Source organism: Anser cygnoides, chromosome 5 (assembly GCF_040182565.1).
Source record: "Anser cygnoides isolate HZ-2024a breed goose chromosome 5, Taihu_goose_T2T_genome, whole genome shotgun sequence".
NCBI lineage: Eukaryota > Metazoa > Chordata > Aves > Anseriformes > Anatidae > Anser > Anser cygnoides.
In genome coordinates, this window is record NC_089877.1 from 56,714,103 (window position 1) to 56,732,862 (window position 18,760).

The window sequence follows — 18,760 nt, forward strand, 5'->3', positions numbered from 1 at the left end:
ATCTGTTTATTAAGTGATTCTATCTGTTGTGTCTTGCTCAGGAACTTACCTTACATATGGTATTTCGGGGCTGAATCTGGGTATGTTATCTAGCAACAACCTCAGAATAACCTTGCAGAGGGATGTGCTTCTTCAGTTGTACTGTATGAAGTTGTACTGTCTGCAAAACTGCTGAAAGGCTTGTCGTGCAGAGCTCTGTGTAACTTGTGATTTTTGGTAAACTCATTAAGTGTTTTAGAGTTGCGAGTTTGACACAAGGGGGTCTAGAGCCAGCTGGGCCTCTGAATGTGACCAATGTGTAAATATTTATCCTTGTTGACACTGTAAGCACTCTGATGTAAGGCCAGGCACGGAGGGGGTGGTTGGTGACAGGCAGAATGGCTCTGTCTTCAGCTCCAGAGCAAGAGCAGAGCGTTTTAGGGTGGCTGTTGGGGGTTCTGACTGTTTGAAATGATGGCTGCCGTTATCTGGGAGGACAGCGGGCAAGAAGGGTATGGCCAAAACTGCTTGTAGAAGACAAGCAGTTCTCAGTGGTGCTTGGAGTGGGAAGCTCTTAAGTTGGTGGCCAAGGGACCTCATGTCTGGGAGCTGGAGGTCATCAGCAGCAGTGATGGAGAGTGGTGGCAGCTCCCCAGCGTTCCCTGTAACATTCACCCACGGAGGACTGGCCTTCCTGGAGGGGTGCGAGAGGCAGCATGGTCTCTTGGATGCTTCTATGGAGTCTGTGCTGTTGTGGATGGAATGGGGAGATGTGGATGTAGTCCACAGTTGTTCGCAGTTGCTCTGTGCTTTAAGCCCAGAAGCAACTACATGGTACGAAGAGGAGACCCTTGGTCATGTTCTTGTGTAGTGCTGCAGATTTGGACCCAGGCCAGGCCCTGGAGCCAGGACTGGGTCTTTTATGAGCAATATTATGTATTGATGGAATAAAGAGAGAAAATCTTTTCCTAGGAATTAAATAATTGCTTCCCTGATGAAAGGACCCAACATCTGGCTCTTGTGCTCCATGTACTTTGTCATGTAGATGTAACTGTTTGCTTTGTTCCTGGCAGTAACATTAGGTTATTAATGTATGAAGCTGTTTCCAGGTCAGTGGAAAACTGCATATAAATCCTGATTACATGTAGTTGATTGTCTTTAACTCTTTATAAGATATAATTAGTGTCCAGTAATCATATTGTGGTGCTGTTGCTGTGATTACACTGGTAGTTAGTGTGCAGTGCAATTCTGGTTTTATAGAGTGGAGCTAATGTTAGCTTGATTAAAATAAAGGATAAATATCAGCCTGTGGTGTTGGCCAGTTCATTTTCTCACCTTTCTGCAGGCCAGTTTCATTGCCTCCTGCAGTTCTGAGATGTGACTGCCTGCTGCCGAGTGGATTCAGATTAAAAAGCTGTGATTTTTAATATGTGGTGCTTCAGGTTGAAGTGGAGCCACTTTCAGTAACGGTGTCTGCGATGGGAGGGAAGCAGTGGATTGCAACAGGGTCTTCAAGGACAGTGACTTGGTACAGTGCTAGTGCCTAGAAATGTTTTCATCCTATTGTAATGAGTAGCTGCTAGTTCCTGTTGTTGTTTCTGTTTTGATTGAGTGCCCAGCCGGTGTATGGTGGAGATAGGATGTTAGGGCAGGGAAGGGAAGTAACTGTCAAAAGTGCATCTCCCTTAGGAAAAAAAGAATGTGGAGGTACGGTAGAGTTGGGGATTAAATAGCACTTATTTTTCCTTGGTTTTTGTAGTGCGCTGATTGTATGCAGTTTTCCACGTGTTGGGTGATGGAAAGTTGGCCCTAGAGGAAGTTACTTTGTAATTCAAGTTTGGGGTTATAAAATCAATCACTGTTGGGTCACTAATTGGTGTGGAAGATAGGAATTTCCTATACAGTATGCTAAGTTCATTGTTTTTTTGGCAGTGTGTGCACAGTGGGCTGTTCCAACGATATTCTTTCCTGGTTCTGTTGTTAACTCAGGAAAAGCATCAGGTCATTTATAGCTACACCCAGATTGCCTTTTTTTTTTTTCAGAAGAGTAAGGAGGAGGGGGAAGTTTGATGTCATGTAGAATCTGCATGTGTTGTATGAAGTTTGTTTTCATCTGTCTGTGGCATAATAGCGAAGCTTGGCAGCCATATAGTAATCGTGAAGATTGATTGCTCTTGGTGTTAAGCATCTCGCATCTCTGAGTTTATGTCAACACAAGCCTTCTTCCAGCAGCAGCATCTGGCTCATTGGCAAGAGCTGCGGGCAGTTGTTCTGATTGCTCTGGAGATGCCTCTGGCTGTCATGTGGCTGCTGCCTTGGCCGTGCTGCTTTGTTATTCTAGCTGGTCCCATTTTCATTTATTTATTTTTTTGGCTTACCTTTGATTCTGATGAATTGCTCTTGAGATTGTGGTCTTGAATAAATCTTGCCTAAGTTCCTTGTGCAGGGACTTCCATGATATGATGATGTTAATTTACTTCATTGAGTGCTGATTGAAGCGGGAGCAGTAACATCCCAGTCTGTGCCTTCTGTGCAGGTTTTTCCTGTGAATCACAGCATCAGTCTTGCGAAGTAAAACACATTTTTGAGCATATCCTGCATGATAGATTTCTCAGAGACTAGAGTTGCAGGGGTAAATCAAATATTACCAGTACTCAGCTGGTGTTTGGGATGGTGCTCTCTCTAAGCTCGGAGTCCTACAGACAACCACTCGGATTTGTCAGCTTGATTATATGGAGTAAAGTTTCTGGCCTCGCTGATATAAACTATCGCAGGAGCAAAGAACAGCATGTGTCAGCTCAGGATTTACATCACCTCAAGTGCTGTTGCTGCCTGTTTGATGGTATGTTTTTATTCATAGTACTTTAAAAACATGATTCTTTCAGAAGTACTGTGGCTTTGAAAAACATGTAGGCTCAAGTAAAAGTGAATGTTTCATAAAACACTGAAGTTCCTATTTACATTAAATAGGCCTATCAGGGTCATTGCCTTTTCTGGTTGAAATTATCAGGGCTGTGATGCGCAGGAGGCCAGACAAGATGGTTATCTTCACCAGCCTTAAGCTCTAATGATCTGTAGAACTGCTTCAGCACTGTCCACAATTGGAGCTGTTTGACAAGCTGTCAGATTTCATAAGGATGTTAGCAGGGGATGGTTACACACAATTTTCTGGTTTTAAATGTGTATTTACATCTGTAATCATAATAATAAGGCACCCTGGGTGGCATATATGGTGTTTTTCTGGTGATTTACTGCAAATTTGATATAACGTTATCTATTGCCACAAAACTTGATTTTAAAATGAAGGGGAAACTTGCACATAAATTTAACTCATCACCCAGCAACTCCAAACATGCACTTCAGATTCACATTATAGAATCACAGAATATCCCAAGTTGGAAGGGACCCACAAGGATCATTGAGTCCAACTCTTGGCTGTGCATAGGACCACCCAAAAATCAGCCCACGTCTCTGAGAGCGGCGTCCAAATGCTTCTTGAGCTCTGACAGGCTCCCTGCTGTGACCACTGCCTTGGGTAGCCTGTCCAACTGCTTGGCCACCTTCTGGGTGCAGAACCTTTCCTAACCCCCAGCCTGACCCTCCCCTGTCCCAGCTCCATGCCGTTCCCTCGGGTCCTGTCGCTGTCCCCAGAGAGCAGAGCTCAGCGCCTGCCCCTCCGCTCCCCTCGTGAGGGAGCTGCAGGCCGCCATGAGGCCTCCCCTCAGCCTGCTCTGCTTGGGGCTGAACAAACCGAGGGACCTCAGCTGTCCTCATACATCCTCCCCTCCAGACCCTTCACCATCTCTGTAGCCCCACTTTGGGCACTCTCTAATAGTTTTGTGTCTTATTTTATATTTTGTGGTGCCCCAGACTGCCCACAGTGCTGGAGGTGAGGCCGCAGCGGCTCAGAGCAGGCGGATCCCTCCCCTCGCCCGGCCAGCAGTGCCGTGCCTGACGCACCCCAGGGTACAGTTGGCCCTTCTGGCTGCCAGGGCACGCTGCTGGCTCACGTTCAACTTGCTGGCGACCAGAACCCCTAGACCTCTTTTCAGGGAGCTGCTCTCTAGCCTCTTGTACCCCAGTCTGTACAGATATCCAGGATTGAAGGTGCAGAATCCAGCTCTTGTTTTTATTAAACTTTGTATGTTTGACTGGCCAGCCCTCTACTTTGTCAAGATATCTCTGCAAGACCTTTCTACCCTAGAGGGAGTCAACATCTCCTCCTAATTTAGTGCCATCTGCAAATTTACTTGGTATACCTTTCTCTTGCACTGAAGTAATTTAAAAGAACTGTCCCTAAAATGGAGCCCTGTGGAACTCCACAGGCTGGCTGGCTGCCAGCATGATGTAACCTCATTTACTATAACCATTTGAGGCCAACCTGTTCGCCCATCATATTATGTATTTTTCTGTAAGCTGGATATTTTGTCCAGAAAGATACTGCAAGAAACAGTACCGAAAACTTTGCTGAAATCCAAAAAGATTACATCAGCTGTTTTCCCTTGGCCAGCTAGGTGGGTGATCTTATCATAAAAGGAAATTAAGTTTGTTAAACAGAACTTTCCCCTTGTGAACCCGTGTTGGCTGTTACCAACGACTGCATTGACTTTCAGGTGGTTTTTGGTAACTGTCAGAATAATCTCCATAATTTTACCAGGCACTGAAGTGTGACTGAGAGGCCTGTAATTACCAGGATCTTTTTTCTTGCTCTTCTTGAAAATTGGAACAACATTTGTCAGCTTCCAATTGATTGGGATCTCTCCAGATTCCCAAGACTGTTTAAAAATAATTGAGAGAGGTCTTGTGATGACATCAGCCAGCCCTTTGAATACCTTGGGATGAATCCCATCAGTCCCCATAGACTTGTATGTATCCAGTTGGAGCAGCAAATCCCACACAAGTTCAGGGTTGACTGGGAGTTTGTTGTTATCACAGTCATGGTCCTCCATCTCAGGGCTCATCAGCGTTGAAGACGGGTAAAGAAGGCATTAAATGTTCTGCTTTATCTACCTCCCTGTTTGTGAGGTGACCATCCTCATCAAGTAATGGACCAATGTTATCTGTGGTCCTCCTTTTACTGTTAACATATTTAAAAAAGTCAGCTGCCATTATGAAATGGAGAAACACATTGGTGAAGGAGTGTTTGTTGTTGATTTGAAATTAGGAATGGGCATACATGAATTTAGGAGGAGGGAAATCCTGACTTGGTATTCGGTATGAATGTTGTGGCTTTCCTTAGGGCCCAGGTCTCACTGGGGCTGTAATTTCTCCTCTTAAAAGAAACCTTTCCTCCTCTGTACTTGGCCTTTTCCAGCAGGGGATGAGGAAGCTTCTCTTCCAAATGTCTCAGAACACAAATGAAAGTAAAAACATCCTATTATGTTGTACCTTCAATTGAACGGGAGCATAAATGTATCCTGTGATTTTTAAGCATTGTCTATATTTGTGGAATATCTATGGAAGTGACATTAGATACCATAAATGTTTAAGAGCCCTGTGAGCGTGACTGGTAGGGTGAGCTAGAGTCTTTCATCTCTTAGTTGCTGGTTTTAATAGGATCTGGCTTGAAGAGCGTTGAAAGTTGTTGCCAGGTGTCTGATTGCTTCTGTGTCTCAGGAGATAAGGCTTTTTTGTGAGGAGCCTGAAAGAGTTTACAGAGGTATTTCAGCCAGCCACCTATGGGCATGTCTACATATATGTCTATTTTAATGTGTTCATATCTCATGTTATAATAGAGCTTATAAACCATATTAACTTGTCTTTCAAGATGCTCTGAGTATGGGTAGAGTGGCTTTTTGTCTGCTTGTGGGTACAACTGTGTTGATTTATGTTTGTAGAAGAGACACCTTAGGCAGAGGGAGTTTCTTTTCTTTGATTATACTAGCCCTTTGTGTGGGGAGGGGTTGCACAACCATCCTGCAGGTTTTGCAGGACCTCACTGGGGCTTCTCACCCCTGCTGCTATAAGGATTACAGGTGGGCATTAGTCACAGTATTGTTGCCCTGCTGGGCTGAGGGGAGAATGAAATAAAAAAGGCAATTTCTGGCTTGTTATTTAGGTTGCACAGAGAATGTACAGTGCTTTCAGTGGTCCTGTTAGGTGTTTTAAAGGTACAAGGCTGGATACATGCTTTCTTGCTTACAATACAGTATAGCCCCTGTAAGGCTTGTGTTAGAAGTAAGTTGTGGATAAGCATTATCTAATAACATTCAGGTAGGCGCTGTTGCAGAACAGTAAGATCAACAAAAGCAGCAACAACAGTATGTTACTCTTAATAACCTTACTACTGCTACTAGTAATTCTGTTCTTACTATGTTTTTTTTACATAGTGTCTTACTGTGGCACTGCTACTGTCTCATGGTCCACAATGTAGTAGGTGCTGAACTTTTTGTCTAAAGAAACTGTTGATATAGGAGAAGCGTGTAAGTAAACTACAGCCATAGAACACATGGATATTTAAAGTTTTCAAGAGCCCTTAAAAAAACTAAATCTTATCATTCTTTGTTCAGCGTATACATTTAAGTTCTTGGTATCTCCATCCCTATGTCTTTTGTGGGGGTATTCAGAGAAAACCATGCTCTTTTTTTTTTTGTGTGTGTGTGTGTGGTTATTTGCTATTCCTGAAAATGTGGTAGGTATGTCTCAGGGTTAGAGGAGCAATGGGTATACTGAGCGCATCTTTTGAAGGTGTTGTGAAGTGTGCTCGTGATACTGTCTGTAGAAGCATTTGGACAGATAAGCCTGAAGATGCCTATGGATTCATCTTTCTCATGCCATCCTGTTGTCAACATTTCTACTTTCTAATGCAAGATGGGGCCAGCAGAATGGGGTCAAATACTACTGTGTACCAGCATCTTAGCTGAAACCAATTGAGAACCATGAACCTTGTTTCCATCCAAATATAGAGATATGGGAGGCACTAGGGCTTTGCTTTCCAACAGATAGCTGATGGCAAATTTTTGAATTTACTTGCTGAAATCCCACTCCTGAAAAGTAATAAAAATGTAGAATCCATCTTAAAGAGCTGCTGTGGGGGGAATAGACTGGAGAGAAGTAGTGTCTTGCTAATATGCCACCAAGTAAGCAAAGGTTCTAGAGCAGACTGTTCAAGGCAGCGTATGGCCTGCTTGTGGCTGAGGAGTGGAAGTATACTTCATCCTTCCTTTTCTGTTGATCCGATTCATCCCTGCTCAGAAGTTTCTTTGCTTTTGTTTTCTTGATTAAGTCAAAGCAAAGAGAAAAAGGGAAAACTCTAAACCACTGCAGTACTGCTTAAATTCAGATGTAAACCCAATTATTTTCAGCCAACAAGTCAGTTTTTGGTGAAGCAGTTAAACTGAAGCAGTGGCATTTTAATTAAGATGAAGAATAAGTATAATGCACTTTGTTTCTGAAGACAGACTGCCTGGTGTGCTAACTATGCACTATATGCAGCAATTTGTAGCTTGCAGGAGGAATACACAATGGGCAGCCCTTCCATTCTGAAAGCTAAATCGTTTCTGTATGGTCCTCAAGTATTCATTTACCCAACAAATAATTGATAAAATGAGCAAGTGAAAGAGACACTAAGAGGGTGTGATCCAATGCCAAGCACTGGTTTTCACAGTTGATTTTAAATCAGCATTATGCTAATGATCTTCATTTGGAAGATGTGTCCACTCCCTAACTTCTGCTGCTGAGCGTTCTTTTAATTGGATTCAGATGGTTGGACTGAAACAGTTTTAGGGTTAGTATACAGATGTCCTGAGTGCTCCAAGCATTTTTTCCTTATCCAGTATTTCAAAGCCAATATTGCTTTCACGGAGGCTGGAGTCCAGACGTTCCTGAAATCCCACATTAAAGGTCTGTCTGATACAAATGGGCACGCTTCTCCTGAGACAAATGCGGTTACAATCACTTAAATGTGCTGAAGATCTCATCTGGAGCATTACCTCCTTTCCTCGTCCATTGGGCTGTCTGGACTGGGATGCTGGTCTCTGGCCAGTTCATCAGTGAAGGAGTCCATCTCACAAGAATTGCCATTGTGGTCTGGTTCTGAAAACATGGGCTGGTGTCTGAATAGATGTACTAGTGGAAAGAGCCTTTTGTTTTGAGTAAAATGATATCAAGAGATAATGTTTCTGAGGCATTTTGGCAAGACATGTTTTTTGTGGTAGATGCTGCTCAGATTTTCATGCCTATGCTGAAATTCAGAGATGCTGTATTACTGGAAAAGGTTGACTGAACTCAGGCTGTACGTGGAGTAGGTATCATTCAATGTGATGAAGTCATCAGAGAGCATCAGTTTTCAGAATAATCATTCTAACACTTTTCATGAGCATATAGTTTACTTAAGTTTTTTAAAAAAATAAAAAGGCAAAAGAGGAAAGAAGTTGTGGCTATTTATAGAGTCTAAGAGTTTCTGTGGTCTGAGTTCCCATGTTTGTAGGGTAACCAAAATTTACTCTCCAGTTTCAAAAAAAAAAAAATGATGAAAAACTACTTACATTTTTTAAATATCTAAATTCTATCAAAAGTTTTTATTATGTGATGATGAGCGTGCAACTGTTTCCCCAAATGCTTGCTGCTGTGCTAAATGATAATACAATAAAGAGAAAGAAAAACACAATGGGTGTTGGAAGACTGTTTTCATATGAACAAAATCAGTTCAGAATTTGCATTCTGAAGTTACAGTAAGCCACAGACCCGAGAGGGAAAATCGAAGGATTACTTAAAACCAACAATAAACATGCAAATTAAAAGTAATCTTTTTTAAATGAAGTCACACACTATTAAAAATAAGCACAAAATTACATACTAGTTTGGATGTGTAGTTTATAGAATACACAGAATGTTAAAATTGAATCAAATTAAGAAAAACATTTTCCAAAGGCAAGTAAAATATCTGTTTAATTAGATCGTAAAGAAAGGAGATTAAAAGTAATATTTTGTAATAGAGTAATTACTATTTTTCAGAAGTAGTCAGGTTCCTGTGTGTTGATCTAAATTTAAATATGATAGGAGATCTCTTTGGGGTCTTTTGTTTTGTGTGTGTCTTTAATTATTTTAAATCACAAGCACTACCTTTATTTTGTTTTCTTTGCACTAAACACACTGTGTGGCTGTTTGCTCCCATATTCTGCTGGCTCACAAACGCCACTGATCTCAGAGATCAGCTCATACCCTCTGGTTCTGGGAGGTTAAAAGCCAAATCATTGCAGGGGACTATACAGAAGATAACAGGAAAGGCCCCTGAAACCATTGGGAGCTCAGTTGAGGTGCTGATGGGAGTCTGAGATGTAAATAAACCAGATTGCTCTCATTTCCTCTTTCCACTGTATTATGCATTCCAATAGCACTATTCATCTTTATGACAGACACCTATTGCTTTAACTTTACTGCGGGCCACTGAAGTACATTAAAGTGGGCAGGAAATGGAAATAAATAGAGTTCAGTGGAGGCTTCAGAATAACTAAACATTCTGCAGTCATTTTTAGTGTGGGGTCATGTGTGTTTTAGCAGACTGAATGTATTGCTTGACTTCTGTTATAAAGATGGCTGCTGTTTGAAGGAGATGCAGTATAAAGTAAGTGTGCTCTGATTGATATATATGTACGTGTCTTAAAATCTTTCTTTTTTCCTCAAACTCTTTGGATCGCCAAAGATGAAAAGAAATAGGGTTAAGTTTCAGCTGGGTAGGGTCGATGGGGGATACATCTGTGTGCACTGCCTCAGGTTGTGGTTAGAAACAGAAAAATGGCATTGGAGATCTGAAGAAATCTTGCTGGCTGACAGCATAGGTGGAGGACCACAGTCCATTGTCTTAAAGTAATCTTCCTCTTAAAGGTAGTGAGATGTTCAGGTAGAGAGACCAGATGGAGTGTGGCCTTAAAAATGCATCCATTTGTTTACTAATCCATTTGTATTTTACTTGTTTTGGAAATGTGTATTGCTCTTCTGCTTATTCAGAGGTCTGGATGTTACCACAGACAGCTAAGTTACACTGCATGTGCCAGATACCCTTGGAAGAGGGGATTTCCAGTGAATTCTGTTCTTGTGAAAGCTTTGTGTGTTTATTTTTCCTTGATTGTTTATACTCTGATAAGACATAGGTCAGTAACTGAATGAATTTACAATATGGGTTACTTGAAGACTTAGAGCTCTTATTTTCACTCCCTTGAGATAATCAGCTACTTGGAAACTATTCTGTTTAAAAATTAAAAAACTATTAACATAGTTGCGTTTTTCCTTGATTACATTGAGTGGTATCTAGTTTTGCTGAGTACTGTGTTCTTTCTTCTCGTTTTCTGACCGTGACTTTATAGTCAAAAGCAAGCATCAACCTTCATCATATTTATCTGTGTAGAGGATATTAGTGGATATTCCACAATGTCATGTAAGATAAAAACTAATTTGTAAGCAGCACAGCAGAAATTGGGAAAGACAATTAAGACAAAAAATCATTATCATTGATCCTTTTGCACTGGGAAAGTACATTCCTTTCTCCCAAAGCGTCTTTAAAAAATGTTGTTTGCCTAGGTCTGCATTTAAGGATATACTTCAGTGTAACATTTGGTGCTTTTTCTTTCTTTTTAATTTTCTTTATATCAAAAATTTAATTTAATTTGCAATACTGCTGCAGATATTTTGCATTGCGGAAACTAGCAGCAGGCAGAATTACAGGTAATTATGGGGGATGGTTGTTGGCAATTTGACTTTTCATCATTTGTTCGTTGTCATTTGTTCACACTCTGTGGATAGTTCCTCACTGAAAGGATTAGGTTACAGATGGGTGGGTGGGTATTACTTCAGTGACTTTAAGTGAGAATCCAGATGCTTTTCGGCATCTTCTCCTGTTGCTTAGTTTGGAGGTTGGAAGTCAGTAGCTGCAGGTAAGATTTAAAGTTTCTATCCTTGTTTCTCGTTTGCAAAGCTTTCTATCACTCTCTATTAACAAAACAAACAACCTAAGTGCAGGCTTTAAAAGCTTGGGAATTTACAGACTGAGGTAAAATTTCAAGAGAATCTTGAGTTTTGTTTAAGTGCATGTCACTCAAATGGACTCAGGCTCTGAAAAGCGTTGAGCTCCAGCAAGGTCATTTGGTGTTGCTTGCTTTTGGAAACCTGGCTGTTGTTTTGGTGTCTAAGCTCCAGTGGGGATTTTCAGGTACTGGCCTTTGGACACATCACAGTTGTTTTGAGTATGTCTGTAGTTTCAAGGGCAGTGGTCTCAGGCTGCAAAGTGTTTTACAGTAGAGAGATGCTGGGCTTTGTTTGTGCCCCACATGCAGCACATCGGTGTTAGCTGCACCGCTGAAAACCTGCTTGGTACTTGCTGGATTTCACAGGGACAAAATGCAGCAGTTGAGTCACACATCAGAGAGTGATGTGTGAATTAAATATTTTTTTTCTAAGTTATTGGATATGTTCTCAAATCTGAGCTTGTTCTACCTACTTTTGGTTTCAGAGAGAAAGCCTGAAGGCAAACTCCAGGCTAAAAGCAGCAGCACTGAACTACATGGGTATTTCACTATTATTTCTAGCATGAGCACAACCCTGCTTTCCCACGTTTACTGTCTTTCCCGGTTCAGCTAGGAGCCACTTGCAGACCAGGTCTGTATGTGCTTATCCTTGTGTGGGTAATTTGCATGTGTGCGCTTAATTTTCCAGGAGCTTGCAAGGTCGCTTGTGTATGTTAAAGCCGCTTGCTGAGGAGCACTGGTGAACTCGGGCATTTTGGAAAATTCTTGCTCACATAGGTACACACAACTCCTGCTGGGGGCTTGCTGGGCTCCCCAGTGCGGTTGTCCGTGGTGGGGCCTTTTATTTTGCTCATCTAAAAATGTTGTAATGTTGAATAACTAAAATTTGTACGCAAAAGTTAAGAGGGCAAGACTGAAATCAGGCTTTTGGTTTCTGTAGTGGGAGGGGAATCTGAATGTTACTGCATGACAGCATTTTGCTTGCCTTCTTTCTGAGAAGATAAGAACAGCATTTGGAAAGCTGGTGTGAGAAACAGCACAGTTTGTTTATACTGTGCAAGAGTGAAGGAATCATAGTCTCTGTAGCACAGCAGACAAAGGTGGTTTTGGAGCACCATGTGGAGTAGAGGCTAATACGTTGCACACTTGAGTTTTGTGCCAGTGCCCCGCTTTGGCTGGCTCACCTCCCTGCTGGCAGAGCCGCGATGAGGGTGGCTTTAGCTGCTCCCTGTGCTTGTAACACATTTGGTCACAGCATTTTATTCCTTTCCTCTGTAAAACATGAGAGGGCAACTTCTATCCAGCCTCGTTAGGGCACAAGCTGCTGAATCGGGGGCTCCCCAGGACCAGGTGTTGTCACTGGGTAGTAAAACCTCTTTAATGGGGCTGGCTTAACTTTTAAGTTAGCACTAATGTTTTTAACAGTAACTTGTGTTTCCTCTGCCCTTCACGCCCAACCATTAGCCAGGTGTTTGTGTCGCAGGGAATGGAAAAATAAAAGTAATCTAACCACACAGCTGGGCTCTTGGTGAGGAAGGAGCTGGAGGAGGGAGAACAGCCACAGCCACCAGCAGGGCAGTGGGCTGCAAGACTGCTTGCGAGGGCCTGGCATTAGAAATGAGACAGCTTTTTTTTTCTTTTTTCCTAAATATAAATGCATTGGAAGGTTTAAATCTGGTATTAGGTGTGCTTGTACTGTTTGTTTTGTGTAATTTTTTAAATAAATCAAGTTTTCCTCCCCCTGTAACATGGCATCCACGCAGTTTCCTTTTAACTGCAATACGGGCCTGACTCTGATCTGCCTTACGCTGTAAACTGTGTTTATGGAGCTGGAATTGGGGGGTCATTAATTTTCTTTACATCAAAAGAAAGTCGTTTCTTTTAAATGAGAAGCCTGCTTCACCTAGTAATTCGCTTTAATTGCTCATTTGAAACTTTTGACATTCGATAGCAATTTAAGTGTTGCCAGATGAGGCCTATGCAGGCGGGAGCTGCAGGTGCTTCCTTGGGTGCCAGGCTGCAGTCACAGCGGTGAGCCCAGGCCGCGGCCGGGCGGCATGGCGCTGAGCTGGGGTATTTTGGGGTCTGTGTGGGTCGCTGCTGCGTGTTGGCGACTACAAGAGCGTGCTCGTAGGGGTCTCTTGTGGAAGCCTTTCTGTGGAGTGCAGGGCTGATTGTTTTTCTTGGGAGCTAGAAGGCATGGTCTTTGGTTAGCCTGAGGCTCAACAGTGCTCGCAGGGCTGCCTTGTGATGTTTTTCCATCCTGCTGGAGGGCTGCTGGGTTAGAAAAAAGTTTCTGAATTATTAATTACTCTTTTTTTCCTTGACTAATACGTGTTAATTTAGTGTTGCTGTCTTCTGGGAGGCATGGAGGGAAAGAATTTTCTTTCTCAGGAGGATAGGGAAATGGTGCAACTTCAACGGCATTTCTACCAGGATCTAAACCTCAGTAAAGAGAAGAGAGACAAAAATGAAACACTATTTGTCACTTGAGCTTGTGAACTCCTTCACTAATGTGAATGCAATGCATTGTTCAGTCTGCAGCAGGAGTAGCTTTCCTTAGCCTGAGAGGTATCTCCCCCTGTACAACCCCCCCCCCCCCCCCCCCCAAGTAAACAATAATTTAAATTATCATGGGAAAACTAACTTTTGTTAGTAGCTTTTGGCTGTGGAGTGATGTGGTGCTAAATACACACAGTAGTTTATATCAACACAATACTGCATTTTGCGAGATAAATCAAAAATTATTGCAGGAGCAGTCCAGCTAGATTTGCTGCTGCTGGAGAAATTGGTCAGTGTTTTAGGGTTTTCTGAATTCAGAGAGAAGGGAAATAGCGCAGTTAAAAGAGAATAATGAGCAAAGCCGAAGTACAAGTGCCAAGACTTCTTAAGAGTTTTATTGATGTGTGTTGTAATTAAAACCAGAATTAGTTAGTTTTCTAATAGGACATTAATTTCTTTGAGAGCAATTGCAGTTTGGCATAAAGTAAGACATTTTTAAAAGGAATACTGATCTAGGGATACCTCCAGCATATGTAGAAAGGCTGGCTTACCAGCTTTGCATGCCCTCATTATGAACAAGCAAATTAAATATTTTCACTTAAAATAATTGTGCAAATAAACCTTTGGCTGTTCTGTGATTTCATTAAAACCTTAATTGTTTAGAGAGCTTGACAAGAGTGTGTGAAGTTCGGTCAGTTTTAGTGCACGGCATTCGTCTTGATAGCAGATTTACAGCAGGGCTGGCTTTAATCTCCTGCCTGATCTTTCCAGTAGCAGGCTGGGGATGAGAAGGCGTTTGTATGTTTCAGGAGATAGGTAACCCTATCTCTGAACTGGAAACACAGACCTGGGTTTTAAAATTTTTGGACAGCCTTAAAATGAACTAGCAAGGGGGGGATGGGGGAAACAAAAATAGGTGTTGCTTTTAAATCAGCTTCTTAGTGTGCACATTGTCACACCTTCACACATGGCTGTAGCCTCAAATCTATTTCTCATCAAAGCAACTGCAGCGTAAGGGAATATTGCTACCATCTGGGTTTCAAAGATCAGAAATAATGATCCTTGCTAGCAGAGGAGCCAGCTGTGGGCAGTACCATGTAAACTGTTTTTTATGCCACTTGATTACTAATTTTTGAGGGTGAGGACAACAAAACGTTTACCAGGTCATACACCAAGATTTATGAAATACTCCAGAGTCTCGCTTTTCTGGATTTCAGGTGGTGGTGTGCCTTGGAAATTCTTTATGATATTTGTAGGGTCAGCATCTCAACTACTGTTGAGACTTTGTGTTGTTTTGACTCAGTATGCTTTTTTTTTTTTCTGCCTTTCTTTAGGACCCACGATTATCAGCTTTAATTTTTGACAAGCTTCAAGTGCCTGACTATTTACAGAAAAACAGGAATGAAGGAGAGAGCAGATGCGAAACTTGTGCCACTCACTTGAACCAGCTGAAGCAGGAAGCCATTCAGATGATGCACACCCTCAGTCAAGCCAGCTACCCAGAAATGCCCGACCTCCCACCCGGCGCCACGGCAGTGACCAGCATGGTACCAAGGGTGGTCACTGTCTCTTCACAGAGGGACCTGCCACTCATTGCTGGGCAGGTGGGCAGACAGCCTGGAAAATCGCCGAATCTCTTCTCTGGGGCAGAGAGGAAGAAAGGACTTGGATGGTCTCAAGGCACAGGCGGTTTTCCAAACTCCAGCGTTCAAGTCACAGTGGCTCCCAGTGGCCTCAGTGGTGCTCTGAGTTCAGTCACCATCCAGGCTCAGCAGTACCTCGAGGGCATGTGGAGTATCTCCAGGGTGAACAGTTTCCTGCCTCAGGCTTGTCTAGTAAGTAGTGATAATGCAGATGCACAACTTCTGTTTATTTGTGTGTGGGCAAAGATAAATTTTGAGACGTATCTATATTTCTCAGAGGCGATCAGCTAATAGTATTCTAAGTCATGTTTCAAGAACTGAAGAGCTGAAAAAGAGCTTTGAACCATGTTCTGTCAGATGTCACAAGGAATTTGTTTTCTTATCTCAGATGGTGAGATCCTTTCCTCAGATGTTTTTGCACCTATTTTAGCTTTACGTATACAGGTGCTGTTATTTGGCTGTCAAATACCCACTGACCTCTTCAGAAAAACATAAAAGGCCAAGTTTGTCACATAAGAAACCTGTGAAATTCATGGGAGTTATATCGAAGATGAGCTTGACCCTCAAGTCTAGCACTGAACTTCTACTGTGTTCAATTCAGCAGATGGTGTTGATAGACTGCGATGGGGAGGATTAATCTTCAGGTTAGGCGTGTTACAAAACAGCTTGCTGTGAGGGAGGATGTTCAGAAGTTTGCCTCGGTGCCACGTCCCTGTACGTCCCTGTAAATGTTATTGCACTTGGATTCTAAGTGTTAAAGTTGGTTTTAAACAAGTCCTGTATTTGGTGTACATTTTAAGATTTCTTGTGAGAAAGGAAAAAGCTTTATTAGAGGTGTATGTTACCTTCAAAAGCAAGTTCATTACAGATTTGTGACCATGTATGGAATGCTGCTAAGAAGAAAAGGATATACAAACTGGCTTTGACTATTTATTCCTAAATGATTTTCCTATGATAGTCAACAGGGGAGTGTGAATAGAAGTCATTCTTTTCGCATAGACATTGCTGCCGATCTTGTAAGACCACAGATCTCGGTGCTAGTCAGCTTTAAATTTAACATAATGCCTTATGTACTGTTGTATGTAAACACTACCTAATATTGCTTGGTAGCTTCAGCTGGTTGAGCTCCAAAATCATCAGAGAAAAATGTTTAAGAGTGCTGTTGTGTAACATCACTTCTACAGAGTGGCTGTTGTTTCCTTCCTGAGAAGTCTTGGAGACTTAATTCCTCCCATATTTCTCTTTCGTATGGCTATTTGTGAATGCACACGTTTCCCACCATTGAGGGAACCCCACCTAAATCCAGTGAATCTTCAATGGTGTTGAATCACTCTCCTTGAGGAAGAGGAAAAAAATATCCCATTCAACTCTTCATAGTACATGAGGAACTGCTGATATGAGTGCTGTTCTCTGTTCATTCCTTTTCTGCCCTTATTCATATTTTAAATAATTCACTAACTGCCAGCTCCAAATTTCTTCCTGCTTAACCATGCTGACTGATAGATGTGGTTTCCCCTAACCACTCCATTATTCTATGATAAAGCTGAGCTACCTCATTTAACCCCTGTGAAGGAAAAAATATGTATAAGGCAACAGAGCTTAAGTGTGATCTAGAAATGTGCAAAAAAGCTCAGCAGCCTGGAAAACAGTGACCTTTAATTAAAGGGCAAACACTGCTAGACTGTGAGTGTTGGAAGCTGCTTGGATGTGATCCAGTCATCTGCAAGAACGGTTTAGAGTTAGAAGCGGCTTTTGGAGGAGAAAAGCTTTTTTATTTCTTATTTAAGACCACTGTGTTTACTGAAGACTCAATTGTTCATCTGTATCCAAATTGTCCTTTCTGTATATTTCTGAATTCTCCTACTGCCTTTTGTATTATTAAGAGCCCTGTGTCTGATGGAGCTGTCTGGGTGCATAAGGCAGAAAGTGCCTCCCTGTCCCTTTTCCCTGGAGGAATCACAGGTGTCAGAGGAAATAAGGTTGGTGGGATTTCAGGAATTAGATGGTCTGTCCCTAGTCTAGGACAGCATCTGCTGCAGGACAGTGGATACTGTCTAATGCTTGTTTCACCCCATCTTCCAATTTTGTGAAGATTGAGATTTCATAAGTTCTGACGATTGTCAGCTCTCAACTTGCTTTCCAATTTCTTTTTTTTTAAAGTTAATCTCCGCTGCTGTATTTTAAACCCATGATTCCAGCTAGTTTACATGGAGAAGAGTTTATTCAGTTCCTCTTCGTACCTATTCTTTTCTTTTGTATTCAAGGTTGATTGTCTTGTTTCTCTTCAGTCTTTTCCTTAACAATAAAACAAACTATAAGCATTCAGCCTTTCCTTGTTACTTGTGATTTCTGGACTTCTGATGACTCTTGTAACTCTCTAGATTGCCTCTTCTTTGGCTCATGTCCATCTAAACACCAGTGCTCCAAGCAGGGTATTTTGTTACACCTGAGGCCTCATTGAAATGAGTTGGATGGATAGCTCTGAGTTTTTGGATAACTCCTCAGTTTCACCAGAATCAGAGAAAATCTGAGTTTCGTCGTTGTGGAGCAAATCTTCAAAATGTGGAACTGGAGTAAGACATGAACTGGTCTGGTTAGAGGAATTCTGGAGGAAGGAAGAGAAATGCAGTGAAAACAGTAGCACTGAGTGTATTGTTTGTTATGTGCAATGTGACTCTGTCTTGGAGCCCTCAAGATAACTGCACAAAAGAAGAAAAGATAGCCCCTTCCTTGAGGAGTTCACAGTCTTAGTTGTGATGCAAGTTACTTTGACCACTCTGTAAATACTCCTGTTTCACGTGGAGTCTGTAGTTATCCCTTTTTTCCCCTCACTGGAGGGTTCTTCCTGAAACAAGCCTGTACTCCTTGGAAGGGAACTGTTATCCAAGTGCTTCACATCTCAGTGGTTTAACTTTGTGCTACACACGAAGCAAGCATGATTCATTTTCTAAAGACTGGATGACAGATGCAGATGAAAGCTGGGATTCGTCTCAACTATTTTCAGCTGCCAAAAAGACAGGTGTTTATTCTAAGCTAATTACTGAGGCTTCCTTAATAGTAGTGGGAGAGCAACAGGCACCTCTAAGAGGCACTTTATTATTCTCATCTTGGATGTCTGTCCTGGTTCATTCTGGACATCTGTCTTGGCTCACCTTGTCTGCCAAAGATGCCTGTTGCTTTCTGCTGGTACCAGTAGAGCCCAGCTGGGTGATGTGGAGCAAACACTGCCTCAGGCAGCTGGCGTGGCATGCTTTATGCCCAGTGCCTTGCTGGGGTAAAAATGCACCACAGCAAGTGGCTGCAAAAACCTTAGGAGACCTTGTATCTACAGATGTTTCTCCAGGATCCATTTTTTTTATTTATGGTCAGTTTTAATAGTGGCGATATTGGAATTGTCTGTGGAGAGAAAAAGATGACTTGATTTCTGCTTATCTCCCTCCCCAAACTCGCATGTATTACCTTGTAATGTCACTTACGGTTGCAAAAACACTTCTGGGCTGAATGTTTGGGGTCAGAAGTGCAGGACGTCGTAAATTTTTAATATATGTTTGGAGTTCAAGTGTGAAAATCCATTATATAGATTATAAATTTTTTGAACAGGAATGCATTTTCAAAGTGTAGTGTGGGTGCTGCTCAAACCGAAATAATAACTGTGGGCTTCAGGAGCTGTGAAGA

The 18,760-nt window shown here is 42.0% G+C and overlaps 1 protein-coding gene across 1 annotated transcript in view; it reads left to right on the top strand.

The window, feature by feature from the left end:
• Nucleotides 1–18,760, top strand: part of KIF26A (kinesin family member 26A) — a 100,334-nt gene that overhangs the window by 18,873 nt on the left and 62,701 nt on the right. The window contains exon 3 of the mRNA XM_066998418.1: nt 14,777–15,277. Coding sequence (XP_066854519.1) covers nt 14,777–15,277 — 501 coding nt within the window. The remainder of the gene's footprint in view (nt 1–14,776; nt 15,278–18,760) is intronic.